The sequence below is a fragment of the Phyllostomus hastatus genome, unplaced genomic scaffold (assembly GCF_019186645.2).
Source record: "Phyllostomus hastatus isolate PE091 unplaced genomic scaffold, TTU_PhHast_1.1 phas_contig_29, whole genome shotgun sequence".
Lineage (NCBI taxonomy): Eukaryota > Metazoa > Chordata > Mammalia > Chiroptera > Phyllostomidae > Phyllostomus > Phyllostomus hastatus.
The window spans coordinates 29675952-29701482 of NW_025333835.1; the positions used below are offsets into that span (position 1 = coordinate 29675952).

Genomic DNA, 25531 nt, shown 5'->3' on the forward strand with positions numbered 1-25531 from the left:
AAACACAATCGACTAAACATTGACCTAACCAGACATCAATCTAAACACACTTCAGTTTACAGAAATCACTGTGATATATAACACTATCTTTGTTATACAGTTTCATTGCAATTGCTGTCAATAAGAAATTCAGTTTCTATATTAAATCCAAATGCTATAATTTGATTCAATACTGCTTTGATTGTTGGGAATTTTCAATTTAATAATGTTTTTTTCTAATTATATAACTGTCACTTTACAATTCTCTAAACTAAACCCCAAATCTATTCCATTACTCATTAGTTCTTACACAGAACACTATAAAAGTGGATTAAAATGTTAGCATCTAAAAACCTAGAAAAAGACTTTGTGATTTTTATAATTATTATGGTCCATAGACCAAATTTTATAGACAGCAAGACAGAATTCCCAAACAATCCTTGTTCAACAACTTCTATAGGAAGCAACTGGAAAAAAATCAAGAACCAATAAAAGTCACAACCACAACAAATCAACTACCACACCCAAAAACCTTAAGTGATTGAGATAGGCTACTTTTTAAAATTTGTTAGACTGAAAATTATAAATCACAAGGTTTGTAATTTCATATTTAACAGCAAAATAACAGTAACTTTGTATATGACAGGCAATCTTTGTTAAGTTCTGTAAGGAATTATTTTATTTGTATTTCAATATTTTTGAAAACAAAAAAGGTATGTACTTGCAAATAACAGCCTAGTAAAAAATAGTCTGAAGTAAAAACTGACTCCAGAAATATACAAAGAACTGTAAGACAACATTACAAACTATATGCCAACAAAGTGTACAATCTGGACAAAAATGGATAAGTTCCTAGAAATACACAATCTTTCAAACTGAATCAGGAAGAATCAGAGGATCTGAATAAATAGATAACAACTAGTGAAAATGAAGCAGTAATCAAAAAGCTCCCAACAAACAGAAGTCCTGGACCCAATGGCTTCACAAGTAAATTTTCACCCAACATTTCACCTGTTCTTCTCAAACCATCCCAAAATCCAAGAGGAAGGAACACTCCACTCTCAAGTTCATTTTACAAGGCAAGCATTATTCTAATTCCAAAATCACATAAAGACACTAAAAAGAAAGAAAATTATAGGCCAATATCCCTGATAAACGTAGATGCTAAAGTCCTCAACAAAACATTAGCAAACCAAATCCATCAATACAATAAAAAGATCATACACCTCCCTGACTGGTGTAGCTCAGTTGGTTGGGCATCATCTCGTCACAAAGCAAAAGGTCAACTGTTAGATTCTGATTCTCGGTGAGGACACATGCCTGGGTTGCAGATTCAGTCCCTGGCAGGGGCTTGGCAAGAAGCAACCAATCAATGTTTCTCGCATGGATTTTTCTCTCCCTCTCTTCCTCACTCTCTAAAAAATAAATAAATAAAATCTTTAAAAAAATCATATACCATAATCAAGTAGGACTTATTCCAGGGATGCAAGCTTGGTACCATATCCGCAAATCAATAAAATGTGATACACCACATAAATAAAATGAAGGAAAAAAACATGATTATATAATACATGAAAAAAAAGCATGATAAAATTCAGCACCCACTTATGATAAAAACACTCAGAAAACTAAGAACAGAGGAAACATACCTCAGTGTAATAAATGTCATAGATGACAAACTCACAGCCAACATCACTCTTAATGGGCAAAAACTACAAGCATTCCCTTTAAGATCAGGAACAAGACAGGGATGCCCGCTTTCACCACTATTATCCAACACAGTGCTGGAAGTCCTAGCCCCGCAATCATACAAGAAGAAGAAATAAAAGGCATCCAAATTGGAAAAGAAGAAGTGAAATTACTATTATTTGCAGATGACACGACACTGTATATCGAGAACCCTAAAGAGTCCACCAAAACAGTATTAGAACTGATAAACAAATTCAGTAAAGTAATAGCACACAAAATATATGTACAGAAATCAGTTGCATATTTATGCACCAACAATAAACAATCAGAAAGGGAAACTAAAAAAGAATCCTATTCATAACTGCTTCAAAAAAGAGTGAAAAACCTAGAAATAAATTTAACCAAAGATGTAACAGACTTGTACTCAGAAATATAAGACACTGAAGAAAGTGAAGACGATACAAATAAGTGGAAGCATACACCACTTATTTCTTAAGTGTAAAACTTAAAACCGTAAGAATCCTAAAAGAAATTATAGATAATAAAATCTTCGACATTTCTTGTAGCAATATTTCTTCTGATATATCTCCTCAGGCAAGGGCATAAAAAAAATAGTATTAAACAAATGGGATTACCTCAAACTAAAAAGTCTTTATGCACAGCAAAGAAAACCATCAATAAAATGAAATTAAACATTGGCTAAGGACCTGAACAGACACTTCTCCATAGAGAACATACAGATTGGCTAATAGACATATGAAAAGATGCTCAAAGTCACTTATCATCAGAGAAATGCAAATTAAAACCACAGCAAGATTATCACCTCACACCTGCCAGAATGGCTATCATCAATAAACCAACAAACAAGAAGTGCTGGCAAGGATGTGGAGGAAAGGGAACCCTCATGCACTGTTGGTGGGAATGCAGACTGGTGCATCCACTGTGGAAAGCAGTATGGCATTACCTCACAAAACTAAAAATGGAACTGCCTTTTGATCCAGCAATCCCACTTCTGGGTTTTAACCAAAGAAAGCCAAAACACTAATTCAAAAGAATACATGTACCCCTATGTTCATGGCAGTGCTATTTACAATAGCCAAGATTTGGAAGCAGTCCCAATGCCCATTAGTAGATGAGTGGATAAAAAAGCTATGGTACAGTTACACAATGAAATACTACTCAGACATAACAAAGGAAATCTTACCCTTTGCCACAACATGGATAGACCTGGAGATCATTATTCTAGTGAAATAAGCCAGTCAGAGAAAGACAAATACCATATGATTTCATTCATATGTGGAATCTAATGAACATACAAAATAGAGACAGTCTCATAGAGAGAGAGAAGGCTGACAGCTGTCGGAGCAGGGTCTGGGGAGATAGAAGATTTGAGCAAAAAGAAGAAAAAGAAAATGAATTATTGATACTGACAATAGTTGTGGTGATTGATGGGGGAAGGGGGGTGAGGTTGGTGAAGGTGGGTATGGGGAGATAAATGGTGATAGACCAAGACATAACTTGGGATGGTGAAACAAACAACACAGTGCACATATCTGTAGATATACAAAGTTTAATAATATAATAAAATGTTATGGATCAGGGACAGGAAAAGTATGTTTTTTTGTCTTAATTAAAAGTGTCAATGCTGCATCATACCAACATCTAGCGGTAACCTGCTATGCAAAATTAATGATGTAAAAATGTTAAAATTACCTAATAAAAAATTATATGCACATAGTAAGGGATCAGTTACTTTAAAAACTGTCTCCATGGCAAGCAACATTGATTGTTCATTAGGTACTTTACCACACCAGTTTGTTATTTGAATGATACATATCTTGTCAGAGCTAGACTTCACCCTCTGCTATACTGCTAGTATTCTGGAAACATGTGAAAGTAAAGTGGGGCTGAAATCTTCTTTCAGATTAGAGAGAGACAAAAAAATCAGATTCTGAAAATGTGTAAGGACAAAGGACACTGAAAAAGTAGAAGACTTCATTCTCATCTTAGCATGCAGAATTCCCGCAGATTCTCTATTCCATAAGTACTTAGCCCAGCAAAAACATAATCTGCCAATAAAGCATGATTCTAACCACAGAGTAATTACCCTGAGAGAGAGAGACAGAGAGAGAGAGAGTGTGTGTGTGTGTGTGTTTGGGAGGGAGGGAACAGTGGGAGTAGGGGGAGGTGGGGAAAAAGCAAAGAAAACCAGAAACTACAAAATAAGGCATGAGACATGACCTACCAGTAGCACAGGTAAAAGGTGTGGTAGAGGTGTAGCAACTAAGTATTTTAGTTAACAGTAATCCAAATGAGATAAGGTATGAAATGTCTGGGAGAAAACTTAAGTCATAAAGATTCAAAAACAGAAAACTGAGAACTATAAAGGAAAGAGTGTTCTATGTAGTACGGAGAGCTACTGATTTTACTCTAGGTGCCAACTTTTGTAAATATATAAACAAACTCAAACAAATTCTTAGAAAATGACCAGAATGGTAAATGGATGTCATTATTAGATAGCTTAGTAGTGATTCTCAGTCTGGATAATTAAAATGCCAGAGAGAATTTTGTAGGTTTTCAAATAACTGAAGGCCTACCATAAGAAAGGATCACATTTATTCAATATATCCTCCATGGGATATACTGTATTTTGCTGTGTATAATGTGCTCCCATGTATAATGCGCACCCATGTTTTGGACCCAAACTTTCAGGAAAAAAATCTTTCATTTTAATTTTTTAATTCAATTTTTTAAATTTATATTTAGAAACAAAACTGTCCTATTTCAGGGTATTATTTTGCATATGGATATTGTTTTTGCTTTCTGAAGTTACATTTTTAATGCATAAGCATAAATAAAAGATGAAAAACATTTATACAGATACGGAATTGGCACTACCCATGTATAATACACATCCTTATTTTTCCCTCAAAAATTTGGCCAAAAAAGTGCACATTATACACAGCAAAATACTCTAGAACCAGTAAGTGGAAGCAACAGATTTTGTCTTAAAATAAAGACAGACTTTTTTTTTTAATGATCAGAGGCCTCCCAAAGGCAAAATAAACTGCCTGAGAGAAAGAGTTCTCCAACAAGCATGGACAGAATAGCCCCTGACAGATAGGCACTGGATTGGATAGTAAATCCCTCACAAACCTGAAAGCATAATCTGTAGGTCTAATTTTGTTCATGGGATATTGTGCAAATATATTAAATATAATACAGTATTCTTTTCAATTACTGATCTACAAATACCAGTAATAAAAACATTTTAATTACACTCTATAGATAAAATACATGTTATATAAGATACTTTCATCAAAATTCAAAAATAGAATTTCTTACTTATGTGTGTAGCTCTAGGCCTAACACAGTGCCTGAGACAGAATACTGAAAGAGAGTATGTACAAATCTATCTCACTAGATCAATATAGTTCACTTTTGTCAGGGATCCTTTCTTTAATCTTCATAAGTTCTGAAAATAAAATAAATATATCATTTATTGATTATCTTCTAAATATCACATTTATCTTTCAAAAATATTCAATAAGCACCTGCTATGTCGAGCACTGTTCTAGATCCTGAGGATACAACTGTGAAAAATAAATAAATAAATAAAGTTCCTGTCCGCAAAGGCTTTACACTGGGGGTGTAGAGAGGAGACAGACAATTCATAGACACATACAATGTATTGTCATACAGACGAGTGGTCTGAAAAAAAAATAATGCAAGGTAAAGGGATAAAGTATAAAAGGACAAATGAAGGGAAGGAAGGAAAAGAAAGGAATAAATGAATATACAAGTATCTTAAGTAAGATCATCAGGAAAGGATTCTGATAAAATGACACAAATGGGGATCAGATTTAAATACAGAATCAAAATGGAGTGCAAGCAAGCATTTTGGCTATCTGGAAAAAGGACACTGTAGGCCAAGGTACCCAACAGAAAAGGCTTGAGATGGGTGTTTACTTCATACATGAGGAAAAAGAGTCCAGTGGAATTGGACAAAGTGAGCATTCATAAACATTCAGATTTCTAATCTCTCACCCCTGTAAGGATTTAAAATCCATGGCTTTGAAGAGCTTTGACAAATTTAATGTCCAGATGGCTATGAAGTCATTCAAACCAATGATTTTGAAGGATAAATATAAAGTTTTATCAATTTCTGAATACAGTGTTAAGGATACAACTAATAATAATGGCCTTGAAAAGCATAGGGTTGGCCATCTTAGGGGGTCACTCACTTCTAGTTGTTGTCTGGGGAGGTAATGTACACATGCTAAGAAGCCACAGAAGCCACAGCAATGCAAAAATCAAACGTTTAAGAAAGTCTCCCTCCAAAACTGAATTCTCTTAATACTTTAAATAACATAAATTAAATCAGCACTAATATAGAGGTTATAATTACTCCTAACACATTCATCATATTAGTTTTTACTTTTTAAATTAGAACTTTCAAAATAGTAATAAAACAGTTTTTAAAAAGCTAACATCAAGTACATTCCAAAAACTTTTCTCCTACTCAAGTTTCTTATAGGCTTTAGAAATTCAGAAAAGATAACAGATAAAATTTAATCCAAGCTTCCATTTTCAGTAGTCTTGAAAAGGAAGAGGTGGAGGTGGCAGTGGGAATTTAAAATTAATTTTAAATATGTTAACTCAGTAACTTGAGAACACGAATATACACCCACATCTGTTCCTACCAAATTTTCACTTTACATTCAAGAAAAATATCTAATTTGCATTAGCCATGCTTCTATTGTTTTGTACTTAGAATACTTTTAAAAATCCAAATTCCAGGCATAGGTAAACATGGCTCACCTCCTCGCACAACCACATCAAAATTACAACTAACGTATGGAAAAACCATCACTCAGAACCATCAGAATTGAGTTGAATGGAAGTCTGAAAACCACATAATTAAAGAAACCACATCCATCCAGACTGGTAGGAGGGGCAGAGACACATAATGGTCTGGTCTCACATCCACATGTGGTAAATAAAAATTTGGCAGATATATCTACAGAGTGAGGAGTCCCAGCCCCATACTAGGCCCCCAGCCCAGGGGTTCCAGTGCCAGGAAGATAAGTCCCTATAACTTTTGGCTGCAAAATCCAGCAGGGATTGAGTGGGTGGAAGAAAATGCTGGAGTCTCAAGTAGTTCCTCATAAAGAATCCATACAGAGCCTCACTTACTTAGATTCACTCCCTCTGAGTTCCAGCACAGAGGTAGCAGTGTGAAAGGAGCCAGTGACATATGGAGAGGAACTGAAGTGTCTGGCATCAAGGCGAGAGTTGGGGGACAGCTTTTTCACAGACAGAAGGGAAGGCAGAGGCATATGTCCTTTTTCTGAACCCTTCCCCCAAAGTCACAGAGCTGGCAGGCAGGTACCATATTTGAGACTCCATTGACCTGGCTAACACTATTTGCCCAGCCCTAGAGATTCCATCCCACCCAACTTATGGGCCCACCAAAACTGTTAACGGTGACTTTTCCATATGAATGGTTGATCTTGGCACATGCTTCATAACTTCCTTTTAAATCTTTTCAAATAAGCAACACTGGCCCCAGCAAGCCCCCAGCTACCTCCTCCACCTCTTGCTAAGTGGCCCTAGGCACCACATTAGCAGCAGCCAGCCTAGATTCACAGTTTGGTAGGACTGGGAATGTCCAAGCCCAGCACAAGTAGCAACCATCTCAAACTGCTTTATAATTCACGCAAGGTGGCCCTGGGCAAAACACAGGTGGGAGCTGAACTAGGCCTATACCAGCCAGGTAACCCTAGGGCCAGCTCATCCAGTGGACAGCCACAGACCATGTCAGAGCACCACCACCCTGCCCCTGCACAGCTGATCCTCCACAGAAGGCAGAGATTGGTGGTCAGTGGTCACAGCAAATCCTTGCAGCTAACTGGCCTGGGTAAATCCCTCCCATTGACCTGCCAACAGCAATCAAGGATCAACCACAAGAGCAGGGAGTACTCAGCCCACAAAAAGAGCACACCTCAAGTACCCAGCTTAGGGGAGGTTGTTCCACTGGACCCTACAGGACACCTACTACATTAGGCCACACTACCAAGACAGGGAGTCACAGCAGCTCTACCTAGTAAATAGAAAAAACACAGTGAGGCTGACAAAATGAGGAGACAATGACACATGGCCCAAATGAAAGATCAGACCAAAAATCCAGAAAAAAAAACTAAACAAAATAGGGATAAGCAATCTTTCAGATGCAGAGTTCAAAGCACTGGTTAAGGATGTTCAAGGAACTTAGTGGGGACCTCGGCAGCATAAAAAAGAACCAATCAGAAATGAAGGAGACACTAATTGAAATAAAGAACAATTTACAGGGAAACAACAGTAGAGTGCATGAAGCCAAGAATCAAATCAATCATTTGGAACATAAGGAAACAAAAAAAAACAACCAACCAGAACAAGGAGAGAAAAGAATCCAAAGAAGCAAAGCTAGTGTAAGCAGTCTCTGGGACAACTTTAAGAGGTCCTACATTCACATCATAGGGGTGTCAGAAAAAGAACAGAAAGAGCAAGAAACTGAAAATCTATTTGAAAAAATAATGAAATAAAACTTCCCTAATTTGGTGAAGGAAATGACATGCAAATCCAGAGCACAGAGAGTCCCAAACCAGATGGATGCAAAGAGGCCCTCTCTAAGACACATCATAATGAAAATGCCAAAAGTTAAAGAGAATCTTAAGAGCAGAAAGAGAAAAGAAGTTAGCAGGGGAATTCCCATAAGACCGTCAGCTGAATTCTCAAAAGAAACTTTGCTGGCTAGAAGAGATTGGCAAGAAATACCAAAAGTCATGAAAAGCAAGGACCTACAGCCAAGACTGCTCTACCTAGCAAAGTTATCATTTAGAATCAAAGAGCAGATAAAAAGCTTTCCAGACAAGAATAAGCTAAAAGAGTCATCATCACCAAACCATTATTATATGAAATGTTAAAGGGACTGAAAAGGAAGTACATCAAAACTATGAACAAGAAAATGGCAATAAATACATAACAAGTGAATCTAAAAAACAAGAACAGACACAGAATCATAGAAACAGAGTTCTGATGGTTGCCAGATGGGAGGGTGGTGTGGGGGAATGGGTGAAGAGATGAGGAGATTAAGAAGTACAAATAGGTAGTTACGGAATAGCCCTGGGATGTAAAGTACAGTACAGGAAATGGAGTAACCAAAAAACTTACATGCATGACTCATGGACATGAACAATAGTAAGGGGTTTGCCTGAGGGAGTGGGAAATGCTGGGTGAAGGAGGGCAAAGGGGAAAAAAGTGGGACAATTGTGATAGCATAATCAATAAAATATAATTAAAAGAAATAAAAATTGAAAAAAAAAACCCAAATTCCAACAAATATAATACATACATTGAAAAATTCAACTGTTGTAGTTTATTACAAAACTTCATTCAGTTCAAATCAGGAGGCAAAAATAGGTTATTTGTATGTAGCAATTAGTTACAGCAAAGGTTACTCATTGAGAATAATCATGCCCACTTAATTTCATAAAATAAAATCACCACCATAAAACATCACATCGAATCCACGAGCATCATACAAACCACTTATCACTAAAAAAAAAACTTATCACAATACATGTAATTATAAACACTGAAAACTCTTCAGCCAGTGTCCTTTATTTCCCTGTATTTTGAACCCAAGAAACAACAGTGATTCCTTCTTACCTTAGGAACAGTGGTTCTTAAAACATTTTGGTCTCAGGATCTCCTTACACTTTTAAAATTATACAGAACTGCAAGGAGCTTTTATTTTGAAGAATTACATCTACCAATATTTACCATATTAAAAATTAAAACTGGGGAATTTTTAAATGATTAATTATTAATAAATCTACTATAATTTAACATAACTATCCCTCCCCTTGAAGAGAAGATAATCTAAACAAGGAATTTATTGATAAAAATAAGTGGAAAGTCCAACAGTGGAGCTATCTTTACACATAGCTGAATCCACGAGTTCAAATAACGGCACCAGGCTCCTCTTCTTTCCATGCTGCTTTTCCTTAATTTGCTTCTAGGCAGGCCTTCTTCATGTGGCAATCAAGATGGTCCACAGCAGTTCCAAGTTTGCATTATTCTGACAGCTAGTGAAGCCCAAGAAAAGGGCCTGCCCTTCTCTCCCCCTGCACCACACTGGTCCATAAAAATGACTAATCTCCCCCAGCATCAGCCATATCCCCACTGCAGGGCAAAGACAGGCAGAGCTCTATGACTAATAACTTCTCCCAAAACTAAACACACTATTTTTTAAATTAAAACATACACATATTTTCACCAAGAAAATAAAATTTTTGTGGGAAGATTGACAATTTTTCACTTTTTTTTTTTTTGCAAACACCATTAACGCCTGCCTTAGAAGACAACAGACTGATTCTCCCAATTCAAAAGCAAAGGCAATATTCATCTTCTCAAAGACCTAATAATCAGATTGTAAATCTCTATACTACTGAGTGAAAATAGCACAGCCCAAATGGCAAACTGAGCAGATAGTTGTGGTCATAGCATCATACCACAGAACTCTCTCTTAAAAGAAAAGTGGGACTGCAGATGAAATGCTAATATAGCAGCCCACAGTATGACAGCCCACAACAAAACTCCATATTTATTTTTTTAAAGATTTCATGTATGTATTTTTCTTTTGAGAGAGGGTAAGGGCAGGAAAAAGAAGAAAACACCAATGTGTACTTGCCTCTTGCACACTCCCTACTGGGGACCTGGCCCACAACCCAGGCATGTGCCATCACTGGCAATCAAACCAGCGACCCTTTGTTCACAGGCTGGCACTCAATCCACTGAGCCACACCAGCCAGGGCCAAAACCCTATATTTAATATACATTTTACATTCCAATTCGTAACTGAAGAAGAGTTAAATTCTCTGGGAAAGGGTTCTGCCTGCCAAAGGCCACCCCTTCAGTTACTCATTAATTGGCTTCACATTCTACTTAGTTACAAAATAGACTAAAGAATGAAACACAGTAAAAACTTTAAACTTACAAGAAACCCAAACCCTCCTCCCCACTTTAGAACAGGTGTTAAAATCTGGATACTATGTTTTAAGTACTGTTCCCTTTCAAATCGACTGGTCCTCTAAACCAAACTTAAGAGGTCTTAGAGGAAAGATGGCCTTTCCTTGAAGCAGTCTGGTATTGTGGGAAACAAAAAACAAAAAATGAAAAACAAAAAACACTGGACTGAACTCCAAAAACCCAGGGGTTTTCAGATTTCTAGTCTAGTGTTATCTTACTTTATCCATCAGTTACATAATCCTGGGCTAGCATTTTATTTCTCTCTAAGCTTCAGCTTTCTCATTTTCAAAACAAAGGCACTGAGCCATATGGTCTAAAAAAGTGGGTCATTTTTAGGAATAAAATGCTAAGCTTTCACCATCATTGTACTCCCTCCCCTCCTCTCATTTCCAGGAAGTTTTAGTTCATTGAACTTTAAAATAATTAAATATGTAATAAAAAATGTTTTCCAAGTCTTTTTCAAGAGCCATAGAATACCCTTTTCTGAACATTCAAGAGCAAATCTTAAACCTTTAGGAGAAATAAATAATAACTGAATTTTAAGAAGAAATGTTTTATATACTTTTCCTAAATCGCCAGACTTTAAGATCTGCAATATTTCTACCACGGTTAAACTATTACTATTGCTGTGCCTGTCTATTTCCCAGACAAGGATTCTACCACAGCTATGTCTACATTTTCCCCAGATCAAACCACAAGGTGTTACGAAGTGTCTACTAATTATCACATTATATAACTGCACACTAAATCACAGGGCATATCAACCAAAACTCATAAACAAACAAGTCTCAGTGTAGGTCAAAACCAATAATGGCAAGCATAAAAGTTCACTTTAAAAAAAAATCTAAGATACGGAAACAAAAATCAATGAAAAATGTCTCCAGCATTTTGACAAGTCCTTCCTAGTTGCACCTCCCTCCATATCCTGACTGCTGAGAGATGGCCCTGATATATATTCAGTACATATGTACCAAAAATATTACCTTCCCTTTTCCTACCTCCTGCCAATGTCCAAATTCAGGCATTTCACAACTCACTCTTAAAACAAGGATTTTTTTTTTTCCTAAAAAAACCCACCAACTAACCTTCCTTGTCTCCAAAATGCTACTGTCTAATCACACCTATGGTGTCTCGACACACCATAGTATCAGTCTTAAAAAGAGATCTGATCGAGTTACTCCCTTGCTTTAATAATCTTCCCCTCTGTCCATAACCTAGTTCCCCAAATGTCCAAACACTTTGGCATGGCAACAAAACCACTTTTTAAAATATAATACCAACGGTAACAAGTTGGATTCAAAAACCTCTTCCTGACCATAACAAAGTCATAATTATTCACAGAATTTTACTGTTCTTCCAATTTTGGCTATTCAATATCATCAGCAACCTAAAATCTTAATACAATCCAGACTGGTCACTGCAAGTTTATGAAAAAGTTTTCAAAACTGAACCAATATTTTTCATAGTCTTCCTGTTATAAACAATTAAACTTTTTAAAAAGGTAAAATAAGTACATGAGATATCATTAAGGAAATTAATATAAACATATTAACAACTGTCACACTGACAATTTCTTATAAAATATACCCAAAAGGTCCTAAGTCATAGGGCTAAAAGTACTTCTTGTTGCATTTAAAAGTATATCACAGATGTCAGCATCATGGCAGGATGAGTGTTTCCCCCTTTCTTTCCCTTTGGTTTACAACTAATCAGACATCCTTAACTGAAAAAGAAAAAGAAAGCCTCTGCCCAACTATCACGACACCCAAGAAATCCACCCATCTGTGTGTCCTGAAAGTTGGAAGGATTGGGCCCAGAGAGACGGGGAGCTGGTCACTCATGGCAGAGAAGGTGCTGGCCAGTACAGCAGCAAGCCAGAACAACTTTTCTGGAAACGAGGTGGAAGGTTCAAGGCTGTGAGTGGGGATCTGCAATGGCCATGAGTACTACAGCTGAAGGGACCAGTGCCTCTCCCAGAAGATGGCAGTGACCAGGGAAAGAGAAAGGAAAGTAGACAGACAAGGAGAACTGAAGGAAAAGTGTCTCCCCACTGTCTGCCCCAGGAAGCAAGAAGACCACCCAGGGAAATCTGGGACCCCTCCACTTGAAGATCCCCCCTAGTAGGTCGTGGGCACATCCAAAGATCCAAGTGCTAAGGACACACTTTCCCGGGCACTGCCACCACATTCTGCCTTTTTTTTTTTAATGTCCTCACTCCCAAACTTTGCAGCAAGTCAGCTCTAAGAAAAACAAAAACTTGTGCTATGGCACCACCTTCTAGAAAACAAAAAACTCTTAACTACCAACTTGGACTGTTAAAACTAAGAAAAGTGTCATTTTCTAGGACAGGCCACATGTTAGGATACAAAACAACTCTCAATAAATTTAAAATGAATGAAATTATATCAAGTAAGCACCTTCTCTGACCATAATGCTATGACTAGAACAAGAAAAAACTGAAAAAATACATAAAGACATGGAGGCTAAATAACGTTACTAAACAACGAATGGGTTAACAATGAGATCAAAGAAGGAATCTAAAAGATACCTTGAAACAAACAAAAATGAGAACACAACAATCCAAACTCTCCAGGACACAGAGAAAGCAGTCCTAAGAAGGAAATCTACAGCATTATAGGTCCATCTTAAAAGACAAGGAACCCCGGCTGGCGTAGCTCAGTGGATTGAGCGCGGACTGGGAACCAAAGTGTCCCAGGTTCGATTCCCAGCCAGGGTACATGCCTGGGTTGCAGGCGATAACCCCCAGCAACCGCACATTGATGTTTCTCTCTCTCTTTCTGTCTATCTCCCTCCCTTTCCCTCTAAAAATAAACAAATAAAATCTTTAAAAATTAAAAAAAAAAGACAAGGAAAAGCTCAAGTAATCTAACTTTACACTTTAAAGGAACTTGAAAAAGAACAAATGAAACCAAAGTGAGTAAAAGGAAGAAAATAATAAAGATCAGAGCAGAAACAAACAAAACAGAGTGTAAAAAAAATTCAAAATATCAATGAATCCAAGAAATGGTTCTCTGAAAAGATAACAAGAATGACAAACCTTCAACAAGATTCATCAAGGGAAAAAGAGAAAAAAAACCCAAATAAATGAAATTGGAAATGAAAGAACTGACACCTCAGAAATATGAAGGACTTTTAAGAAAATACATATTATGAACAACTATATGCCAATAAACTGGACAATCTTGACAAAATGGGTAAATTTATAGAAACATACAATCCTCCAAAACTGAATCAGGAAGAAACAGAGAATATGAACAGACAGATTACAATTTGTGAAACTGAAGCAGTAATCAAAAACCCCCCCAACAAACTTCTGGACCAAATGGTTTACAGGTGAATTTTACCAAACATTCAGAGAAGAACTAATGCCTCTTTTTCCCAAACTATTCCAAAGTTCAAGAGGAGGCAAGACTTCCAAGTGTATTTTATGAGACTAGCATTATCTTAACCCCAAAACCAGATAAAGACACTACAAAGAAGGAAAATTCTAGGCCAATATCCCTGATGAACATAGATAGTAAACTACTTAACAAAATAGCAGCAAACCAAATACAGCAATACATTAAAAAGATCATACACCATGATCAAGTAGGATTTATTCCAGGGATGCAAGCTTGGTACCATACCCAAACCAACAAATGTGATACACCGCATTAACAAAATGATGGATAAAAACACATGATATCAATAGATGAATAAAAACCTTTTGATAAAATTCAGCACCCATTTATGATAAAAACTCCCAGGAAACTGGAAATATGAGAAACATACCTCAGTGTAATAAATGCCATAGATGACAAACTCACAGCCAACATCACTCTCAATGGGCAAAAACTACAAGCATTCCCTTTAAGATCAGGAACAAGACAGGGATGCTCGCTTTCACCACTATTATCCAACACAGTGCTGGAAGTCCTAGCCCTGCAATCATACAAGAAGAAGAAATAAAAGGCATCCAAATTGGAAAAGAAGAAGTGAAATTACTATTATTTGCAGATGACACGACACTGTATATCGAGAACCCTAAAGAGTCCACCAAAACAGTATTAGAACTGATAAACAAATTCAGTAAAGTAATAGCACACAAAATATATGTACAGAAATCAGTTGCATATTTATGCACCAACAATAAACAATCAGAAAGGGAAACTAAAAAAGAATCCTATTCATAACTGCTTCAAAAAGAGTGAAAAACCTAGAAATAAATTTAACCAAAGATGTAACAGACTTGTACTCAGAAATATAAGACACTGAAGAAAGTGAAGACGATACAAATAAGTGGAAGCATACACCACTTATTTCTTAAGTGTAAAACTTAAAACCGTAAGAATCCTAAAAGAAATTATAGATAATAAAATCTTCGACATTTCTTGTAGCAATATTTCTTCTGACATATCTCCTCAGGCAAGGGCATAAAAAAATAGTATTAAACAAATGGGATTACCTCAAACTAAAAAGTCTTTATGCACAGCAAAGAAAACCATCAATAAAATGAAATTAAACATTGGCTAAGGACCTGAACAGACACTTCTCCATAGAGAACATACAGATTGGCTAATAGACATATGAAAAGATGCTCAAAGTCACTTATCATCAGAGAAATGCAAATTAAAACCACAGCAAGATTATCACCTCACACCTGCCAGAATGGCTATCATCAATAAACCAACAAACAAGAAGTGCTGGCAAGGATGTGGAGGAAAGGGAACCCTCATGCACTGTTGGTGGGAATGCAGACTGGTGCATCCACTGTGGAAAGCAGTATGGCATTACCTCACAAAACTAAAAATGGAACTGCCTTTTGATCCAGCAATCCCACTTCTGGGTTTTAACCAAAGAAAGCCGAAACACTAATTCAAAAGAATACATGTACCCCTATGTTCATGGCAGTGCTATTTACAATAGCCAAGATTTGGAAGCAGTCCCAATGCCCATTAGTAGATGAGTGGATAAAAAAGCTATGGTACAGTTACACAGTGGAATACTACTCAAATGTAAAAAAGAAAATCTTACCTTTGGGATGGCATAGATGGACCTAGAGAACAACTCACAGATACAGAGAACAGACTAACTGCTGTCAGAAGGAGGAGAGTTGGGAGGCTGGGTGAAAAAAGTGAAGGGATTCAGAAAAAAAAAAAAAAAAAAAAAAACAGAAGAAAACAAAACAAAAAAAACAACAAAAAATCCTCATGGACACAAACAAAAGTATGGTGATTACCACAGGGAAAGAATGGATGGAGAGGCAGAAGAGGGTAAAGAGGGGATAAATACTGATGGAAGACTTGACTTGGGGTGGTAAATACACAATACAATACACAGATGATGTATTATATACAATTGTACATCTGAAACCTATATAATTTTATTAATCAATGTCACCCCAATAATTTCAATAAAAAATAAGATAAAAACAAATTAAAATGATCCTGCTTCTACAGGTTATAAAAATGTCTTTGTAAGTTTAACTTCTTAGTTTTCATCAGAAATTGATATTTTAATAGTTGAAATCTCAACATATGTAGGAATAACATTTTTTGTTCCAGAAGGACCCCTGTTTCAGAAGGTCCTTCTGGAACATTTTTTGTTCCAGAAAGAACACCTCAAAAGATGTTCTTTTTCCTTTGAAAATAGAAATTTTCAAATAAGCAGGCTTTTTTTAATGTTAAATTGCATAGGACGCATTATAAAGCAAGTGAAGGAAAAACGGTAGCGTATATTATATCAGCAAACAATGGTTGTAAATTAAGTCAATACATGGGGCTCCAGGAAACCCAAGATGGCTACTTCGTTCTTCCAGGCTCCCTGGAAAACCCCATTGCGGGGGGGTTTGCATTTCTTCATGCATTATAGCGCACTTAAGCTGCACTTAAATGTAGAAACATGACATGATATTGAAGGAGACATTTTATGTAATTGCTGTAGTCTGCTAAAGTCACTTTAAGAAAATGCAAGTTGGTAAATGCTTACTTTCACAGTCAGCTCCCAGGAGAAATAGGCTTTAAAGATCACTGACTGCCACCCTAGAGATTTTGTTTATTGGAAAGAATATCAAATAAAAGACACTCTAACTCGCATCACGATAGTCCACAGAATAACCCAGAGTTGTTTTCCACAACGAAGACCGTAAGACCTGAGTGCCTTCCCTTTACCTGCCCTTCCCTTTTGGGAAAATTCAGTCTCAGCTCCCATCCCAAGCTTATCCTATCACCCATCCCCAACAACCAACCATTTCAATAAGATGACGTCGATACTGAGACTTCCTAAAAATGAGTCTTCCTAGTGCTATAAGACAACACAATCTGACCAAAAAGTTGGTCATCGATGCATTATTTGGATTGACTGATGACCAAATGGGAAAACTGTAGACAAAAAAAGGGGTTCTAAAATAAAACTAACCAGTCCAGTGATGGAAAGTAACCTCACAGAGTGATCTAATCATAAATTCCTAACTAGGTAGGTCATGGTGAGTAGTCCAGGGAGCACATAATCTTGTCAACCATCTTCTATCTTGCATCCACCCAACTTTAGGTAAACTTCCTTCCTTCCCTCCCTAATTCCAAAGGTATAAAAGAAACTGCAAAACTGTTATTCTCAGAACACTTCAGATTTTGCTTCCTGGTAATGCCATCGGTTTGACTCAAATAAACTCTTCTAAAAATAAAAATTCTCTACAGGTTTGGATGTTCATTACATCAACACCTGAATAATTTTGAAAAAATGAAAAGGCAGTAAGAGAATTCAGAGAACATTTATTTTCAAAAATATAGTTTGAAATTCAGATAAGAGAACCTGGTGGATAGACAGCTAAAATTGGAGATAAGAGCTTAAAGTTTTGAAGAGTGGTTAAGTCCATGATAAACATGTAAGAAATAAATGCATGGAGTAGAGGCAGTCTTGAAAAAGATCTGAAATTCAGTGCAATGTGCATGAAGTATATGCAACATCCTACAGAAGAAAGACTTTAATTAAACTTTTAAAGAATCTACAACACATACAAAAAAATTTTAAGAGGCACTGGCATGGATTATAATAGAAACTATCCATGGGAATGAATGGGAATGAGTATGAATGACATGGCAGGAGTAGAAATGGTTGAAAAACAGAAAAAGTCATGAAAACGGAACTTGCGAAATACAATTAAAAGGCAAAAAAAGGACAAAAAGGAATAGAACTGATTGAGAAGAGAACCCAAAGTATTAGGGAATCAAGACCTCAAAAGTTTAAAAATATAAAAAAGGCAGCATCACCATTGTCCAATGTTATAAACACAGATCAAAGGTAAAATTTATATACAATCTTTACATTTAGTAAACAAATCACTGGTAACACTGAGGGGCAAGCAATTCTGGTTGAAAATAAAAAGAAACTACTATAAAACATTAAGAAACAAATGGTTGGAGGCAAGTGAGTGAAAAATTAAAAACTGACTACTATATTTCAAGATTTACCACTAAAAAAAAAGAAAGCTAGGATGCAAGTGACTAGAGGGAAAGTATGATGTATTTTTTGTTGTTTTTGCTACTACTGTTGCTGAGATTTTCTTCCTTAAAGAATGGAAGACTGACTTTCTATGCCCCAAGGAGTCTGCAGAAAGGGAAAGATCAAAGGAAGGAAACAAGAGTAAAGTTCAGGAGTAAAATAATCATCTTTCAGTTCTTCCTACAAAACAGGAACAAAAATGCATTTTAACGTGGTGAGAAAGGTACATAACAAGGGTGGAAAGTGAGGAAAGACTACAAAAACTTCAAAGAGGTTTCTTTCTTAAACTCTAAAGCACTGATATAACCATGACGCCTTAGAACCCTGCTCCTTTATAATAGCAGCTACTACTAGGAAAATGTAACAGTAAACAGAAAACAAAATAATACAGTATAGTACTAAATTAAAAACATGACTCCAAAGTCTAAAAGCTTTAAATCACTGTTTGGCCACAGGCTGTATAGCGAACTGCCGGATTCTGGACAAGTTATCTTAACTTTGTGCATCAGAGCCTCAGCATCATCACTTGCAAGATGGAGGTAACAATGCTCACCTCATAAAACTTAAACAGAAAACTTTAATCAATGCATACAAATATTAGGTGGTAGTGGCAGTAGCAACAGTGTAATAGTAATAGTAGCAATAGTAATGTAACCTATTTGTGTTTAACCAACCAATATTTAAGGAAAGAACTAGGTTCTGAAAAATGGGCCTCATTCAATCCTTTCAATTGTCCCAATTACACTAATAAGGAAAAGGGAGGTTCACCTGCCGGGATTACTCAGTTAATAAGTGGCAGAACTAAGATTTGAACACTGGTTTATGTGGACACAAAACTTATTTTGTTTTCACCACAATACCTTATCACCTTAGCAGTACTTAGCATTAGCAGCAGGAGCACAAAACTACGCATTCTATTCTATACTACTAACCTCACAAAATCTAGGCACATTATTAAATGTCTGCCTTTCAATTTTATTTTCTGAAAAATTAAGGGGTTTGATGATATCTTAAGATTTTTCTTTAGCTAAAAACATTCATGATTTTATAAAAGTACCACATTTAGTGATGTGTAAACTCAGAAAAAGTTTTAAAATACAACAGAAAATCTTTTCTGTATAAAAAACAAAAACAAAAATTGAAACTGAACATTCAGAAAAAGAAAAACAAAAAAACCTTAAATTTATCCCAGGACTTCACTCACCAACAAGAAGTGAATGTTAGAGAAACACCAATACCTAATTTTATTTTATTATTAGCAAGTATTGACTAAGCAAATGTTTGGGAGGAAAAAAACATCAATCTTAAGTATTTCAAGATGCCAATTTTAACACTTAAATTTTTAATAATTTATGGAAAACTCAGAACCCTGGTATACTTACAGACCTTATAATCAAATAAAATACAGATTTACAAACTTTTACTTCATGCTGAAACTGCAACCAGGCTAGTTTTGTTTTAGATATCAATCTGAAAACTCTCCTGCCCTAAAACCCTTCACTGATTCCTACTATCCTCCAGTGACATCCAAAATCCTTAATATGACTCAACAAAATCATGTATGTGATCTGGTTCCTCTCTCTGAAGCTATCCAATGCTATTCTTCCCCTTGCTCTTTTTTCAGTTTCCTTCAGTTTCTCCAAGGCACCATTTTTCCTTCATTTTAGAGAGCTTTCATCCAATCTGTTCTCCAAAACCTAAAATGCTCCCATCCTTTTGCCTCAGCAAACTATTCTTCATCCTTCCAGGCTGAAATCAAATGTTATCATGCCAAGAAAGCCTTTCCTGACCTCCCAAACATGTATTTTGACAGAATTCTGGACTTTGTAGCACTCACTAGTCTTGTAATTACTTGTACAACACCTGTTTTCTCTGCTAAATGGTAAACAATTTGAATACAGTCATTTCATGTCTTGTTTCCTACCATTTTCCCAATACCTAACACACTGCTTAGCAGAGTTGATTAAATGAATAAATGTTTGCTGAATTAATATATTGGAAATGTGGCTCAAATCCAAGCACAAGTACCTAAAAAGTCTTATACGAATGAGTTACATCTTACTCTTAGTTCTCCAAGTGTTTCTCCCTCAAACAGGTGCTTTTTGGCAATTACACAAAAAAAATCCCTCCAGATAACAAACCCATCTTAAAGTTTTACAAAACCAAGGTTAGAAACCACAGGCCTAGGCCCTGGCTGGCATAGCTCAGTGGATTGAGCGCGGGTGCAAACCAAAGTATTGCAGGTTCAATTCACAGCCAGGGCACATGTCTGGGTTGCAGACCATGACCCCCAGCAACCGCACATTGATGTTTCTCTCTCTTTCTCCCTCCCTTCCCTCTCTAAAACTAAATAAATAAAATCTTTAAAAAAAAAAAAGAAAGAAACCACAGGCCTTAAATAATTGGAATCAGCTTTAAAACACATCATCTAAAGAATTCACCTCAAATGCAATTAAAGGGGCAGTGTAATTTTACCAAACCAACGTACATTATAAAAAGGACCAATCCCAATTCCTACTACTGTAGTGCCTTACTTATTCCAACAATAATTACTGCAGTAATAGTGACCTGAGTAGGCTATATGATACCTGGAACATGCTTTATTAAAACTAAAAAATACATAAGCATACACACTAAGTAACCACAACTAAGCTTCTTTTAGGTTAGCGGAAAAAAGGGAAATGGTACTAAAGCCAGTAAGTAATTAAAACTGGAAGCTTAAAAGAAGGAACACTATTTTGACTCTTAACATTTTTGAAAGTTTTCTGTTCATCCAATACAGTGCTAACGATAAACCAAGCAGTGTTCAAAGAGTTTCTTAATATGTATTCACCACCTTCTCCATTTTACATAAGAAACAGAGGTACTGAGTTAAGTGACTTACCCCGTATTATACAGCTGATAAGTGGCAGAAGCAGAACTCAAACCCAGCCATTCCCACTCGAATTGTCCCCTCTACCACTATACCACACTGATGCAATGCTCACTCTTTCCATTCCACTGCAATAGGGCTCCTATCTGTACCACTCCACTCTAGTGAAACTATTTTTGCTAAGGTTACCAATGACTCATACCTTGCCAAATCTAAGGGCCACTTACCTGCCACCTGCCACCATCTTTTTCATCCATTCTGCAGCATCCCATCAAGTGGACAGTTTGCACTGTCATACATCCCAATTTTCTTCCTACTCAAATCTGGGTTCTTTTCTTCCCTATCTACCTATTGTCCTAGGAAGCTTCCCCCAGTTTCATGGCTTTAAATACCATGTGCAAGATGGTATTTAAATTTCTCTAGTCCTGGCCTGAGTTCTAGACTCATATACCCAACTACCTATTTGACACCTCACTTGATGTAACCAACAACCTTTCCCTCCATCCCATAACCTGTTCTCTTCCTGTCTTCACCCAGTTGCTTAGGCTAACTTCTTAGTCCTCATCCTTGACTTCCCTTTCTCTCATCTTCTACATACAATCCAACGGCAAGTTCTATCAAATTTACTTATTAAATATACAGGGTCTGGCAGAAGTACTACCGAGTGTGGTTGGTAGGGTATGTTAATGCCTTGCACGACATGGACAGCAATTTGAGCATTTCCCCTAAAACGTCACAGGGTGTACTTGAGTGTGATATTGTTATGTTACAGAATTACGTGCTTATGGTTTTGTAATAAAAGATTTGGTATAGATTACCAAAGGGGCGTTATTTGTGCCAGACCCTGTATTCAGTTGTGTCCACTATCACTCTTATGCAAACTACCTACATCTCCGCCCACAATGCCTTTCAGAATAGTCTCCTTGCTTCCATTTTTGCCCCCTTAATCTCCACAAAGCAGGTGGAGTTAAAACAGAATCAAATCAGTCCTTGCCTGCTTTAAATTACCTAATGTCTTCCCATTAGAATTTAAATAAAATCCTAGCTCTTGACCATGGCCTCAAAGATCCTACATGACTTGACCCCTGCCTATTTCAACTTCGTGTCCTTCCATTCTCTCCCCCACCACCAGGTTCCTTCTGGCACCAACAGTTTCATTTCTCTTCCTGGAACACACCTCGACCACACTTGTTACAGGGCCATTGCACTTGCTGTTCCTTCTGCAAGAAACACTTTTTCCAAATGTTCACACATATGTTCCTTCTTCCCCTAAGGTGTTGCTCAACTGTCACTTACTCTGAGAAGCCTACTAATCACTTTTACATGATCCTCTATTAAGTACACTTGTCATTGCTCTTATTATCTTAAGTTATCTTATCTGCTTATTAAGTCTCCTGGACTTTGGAATTTGAAAGCTCCATCTCCAAAGCTTCCCACAGTACCTAGTCAGGTGCTTAATAAATTTCTTGAATGAGAGGATTTTCTTCAATGCATTTTAAGTTGTTTATAGTAAACCAGTCAATTGTGATAAAGCACTGGGCCCATGATATATTTATGTATTCAAAGACAGACCCTTAAAACACTCCTTAATTTTTCTAAGGTAAACAGCATCCCACTGAAAACTGCTAAATATTCCATATGGATAGACTGCATGCTCTTCCTCCTCTCCAAGAGAACCACCATGTAGATGGGTATAGGGAATTTTACTCAGCACCTCAGCACCTGTTACATCTTCAATCAGTTAGGAGAGGTGCCGATAAGCCACACAGCACATGGCAGATGTGGCCTTTCTTTCAGAAACAGTGTTTCGGTAAAACGTAAGTGGCTTAGACTAGTTCCAAGTCCCTAATAAAGGCCACTCACTTCGTTTAAATGGGCATAATAAAATAATCTGTGGGCAGGAGGTTATGCACGGATTCGCTTAAAAAAAACAAAAGCCGATTTACTAAACAAACACAAGTGTGTCTGTGTAGATTGGGGTCGGTCTACACATAACGGGAAAGAGCAGGAGACAGCGGTTTAAGGGCCAACTCAATGATAGGAAATAGGCTCTCCGGGATAAGCAGAACCTGGGAACGAGGGTAGAAGAAACAGAGAAAACACAAGAACCCTGGGACCTCAGTTCACCGTTTCGGCCTCCACCGCAGGCACTTGGGGAAACTGCAGAGATGTGTCCGCCTATCTCCCACCTCATCCCTGCAAGCAGATGGCCCGGATACTCACATGGGCTCGAGAGTCTTGCTGAGCCAGGACTTCAGTGCCTCGAAGTTTTCAATGATCATTTTAGAAACCATCCACAGAGGCCCCGAGGGCCGTCACACTCCTCCGCCCGCCCGGGTCGCGGCCGCTACGGCCGCCGCTGCCCCCGCCCCCTCCTCCGCGCGCCGCCCGCGTGGGCCGCGGTGGGAGGCGCCGGTGGCAGGTTCCCGCGAACTGGATTCGGTGAAAAGGTGCGCGGGGACGGCCGCAGGCCGCAAGTCCACAGTCTGCTAGGAGCTCCCCTTCCCCGGACCCCGGCCCGGGCTGAGGCTGCAACGGCTTGCCCGGGCCCTCCCCCTTCCCTCCACCCCAGCGAATCTTTCTGAACCAGGAGCGGAACACGGGTCTGGACCCGGGCTTTCTCTCAGCCTCGGGACCAGGTGCTTGTAGGTGACGCAGAAAAGGAAAAAGTGAAGAAAGCGAAGACGAAGAGCAGCTCAATGGGAACGACTCGGGGGGTCTTCCCGGCTCCCAGCACCCCCGAGAAGATGGCTGCCAGTAACTCTCGCGAGAATTGGCGAAGTCTCGCGATGACTCCCGGAGCCTGCTGGGAAGAAACGTAAAATTCGCCGATAGCTTACTGTTAGATATTTTGTGTGTATTTGGATGGGTTGCGGCTCTTGTGCCTTTTTTACACTTTGATAATTTTAAGGAATAAAGACCTTTAAAAAAAACTAGGTGGGAAAGATCGATGACTTCAGAAACAGCTGGAGCCCCAGCTCGTCCTCTGTAACACCCGGCTGTGGCGCGTCAGGTGGAACAAACCTGGGGGCTGGAGGGCGTCCCCACCGGGGTGTGCCTGGGCTCACGGCTGCCCCTGGGTTCCAGTGTCGCTGCGCTGTACTGCCTCCTCCGGTTACGTGCGTCCTGCGGTATGTGTGTGCTGTGATGTGGTTTGGGAAGCATAGGCTGGCCTAATCTAACCCATGAGACAGCCAGAGGATTGGTGTCTTGTCCGAAATTACTCAGTTTGTTGGCAGAGCACTGATAATCTAGGGATGCCTCAAATGAAAGGTGAAATAACCTTGGCAGTTCTCAAATAGTTTCCAAACATCTGAAACGTTCGGGCTTTTCCCCAGCTAAAGATAAGAAAAGTGTGTTTTCAATTGTCTTCATTTAGAGCGATTCCACAGCAGATAGGGAAATTACGTAGTCTCAAAAGAAAGAACCTTTGCATCGGCATCCCCCCCAAAATTATCCTCCCTTCTCCAGGGACGTCAAATAAGTTTGATTTTTGCCTGAGTTATTCTATGTGCTATTAAGGTACTAGGTGAAATTTTGCAAAAGGTCTAGTACCCATAAACTATAATGAGATGAAAAAAATTAACAATATAGACACTTAAAGTAGACCAATAAAAAGTCACTTATGACAGACACTTAATTGTCATTAAGTACACCAAGTTTACAATTTCCTGTTTATCATTGCCTGGAGTGAAGTGTCCAAAGGCAGTAAGTGGGAAAGATTATCAAGTAAAACCTAGACATGTGTTTTAAAATACAACATATAGGGTAGGATGCAAATTAAAAGCCAGTTATGAAACAACCAGGGTGTTGATTAAAGCAATTTAGCTAAGCGAAATAAGCCAAACACCAAAGAACAAATAACATATGATGCCACTTCTGTGCAGTACCTAGAATAACCAAACTCAGAGACCAAGAGTAGAATAGTAGTTGCCAGGCATGGGAGGGGTAGGGAAGAATTGGAGTTATTTTCTAATGGGTGAAGAGTTTCCGTTCGGGATGATGAAAAAGTCCTGGAGATGGGCCATGTTGAACAGCAATCGGAATGTACTTAATGCCATTGAACTGTACACTTAAAATGGTTATAATGATAAATTTATGTTATGTATATTTTACTTCAATAAAGAATATTGTATTTTGAGAGAAAAGTAATATTCTAATTGTTTAGCCTCTTTATTTAAAAGCCTTGTAACTAGCTGATTCTACCAACGTTTTCAACCTCATCGCCAGCAGTTCCATGACTCTGGCCATTCATCCCAGATTCCAAAGCTAGTCATTGTTCTACTGTCGTATACTGTATGCTCCAGGAAGACTGATTTGCTTTCCCTCCACTTTTCCAAACATTTATTCACATCATTTCCACAGGAAATGTCTTTTCTTCCTTCCCTGGCAGCTCAAACTTCCTTCTCTCTTAATACC

The 25531-nt window shown here is 37.8% G+C and overlaps 1 protein-coding gene across 12 annotated transcripts in view; it reads right to left on the reverse strand.

Annotated features, from left to right (window-relative positions):
- The window catches only part of RBM26 (RNA binding motif protein 26), a 77785-nt gene extending 53911 nt beyond the window's left edge, over positions 1–23874 (reverse strand). For 9 of the 12 annotated variants that reach the window (XR_006785683.1, XR_006785682.1, XR_006785685.1 and 6 more), the window contains exon 1: positions 23336–23874. Coding sequence is in view for 2 of the 12 variants with exons in the window: in XM_045838966.1 (XP_045694922.1) it covers positions 23336–23406 (71 nt within the window). In the remaining 10 variants the exon portion in view is untranslated. The remainder of the gene's footprint in view (positions 1–23335) is intronic. The other 3 variants (XR_006785687.1, XR_006785684.1, XR_006785686.1) reach the window with 1 other exon arrangement.
- Positions 23875–25531: the final 1657 nt, after the last annotated feature.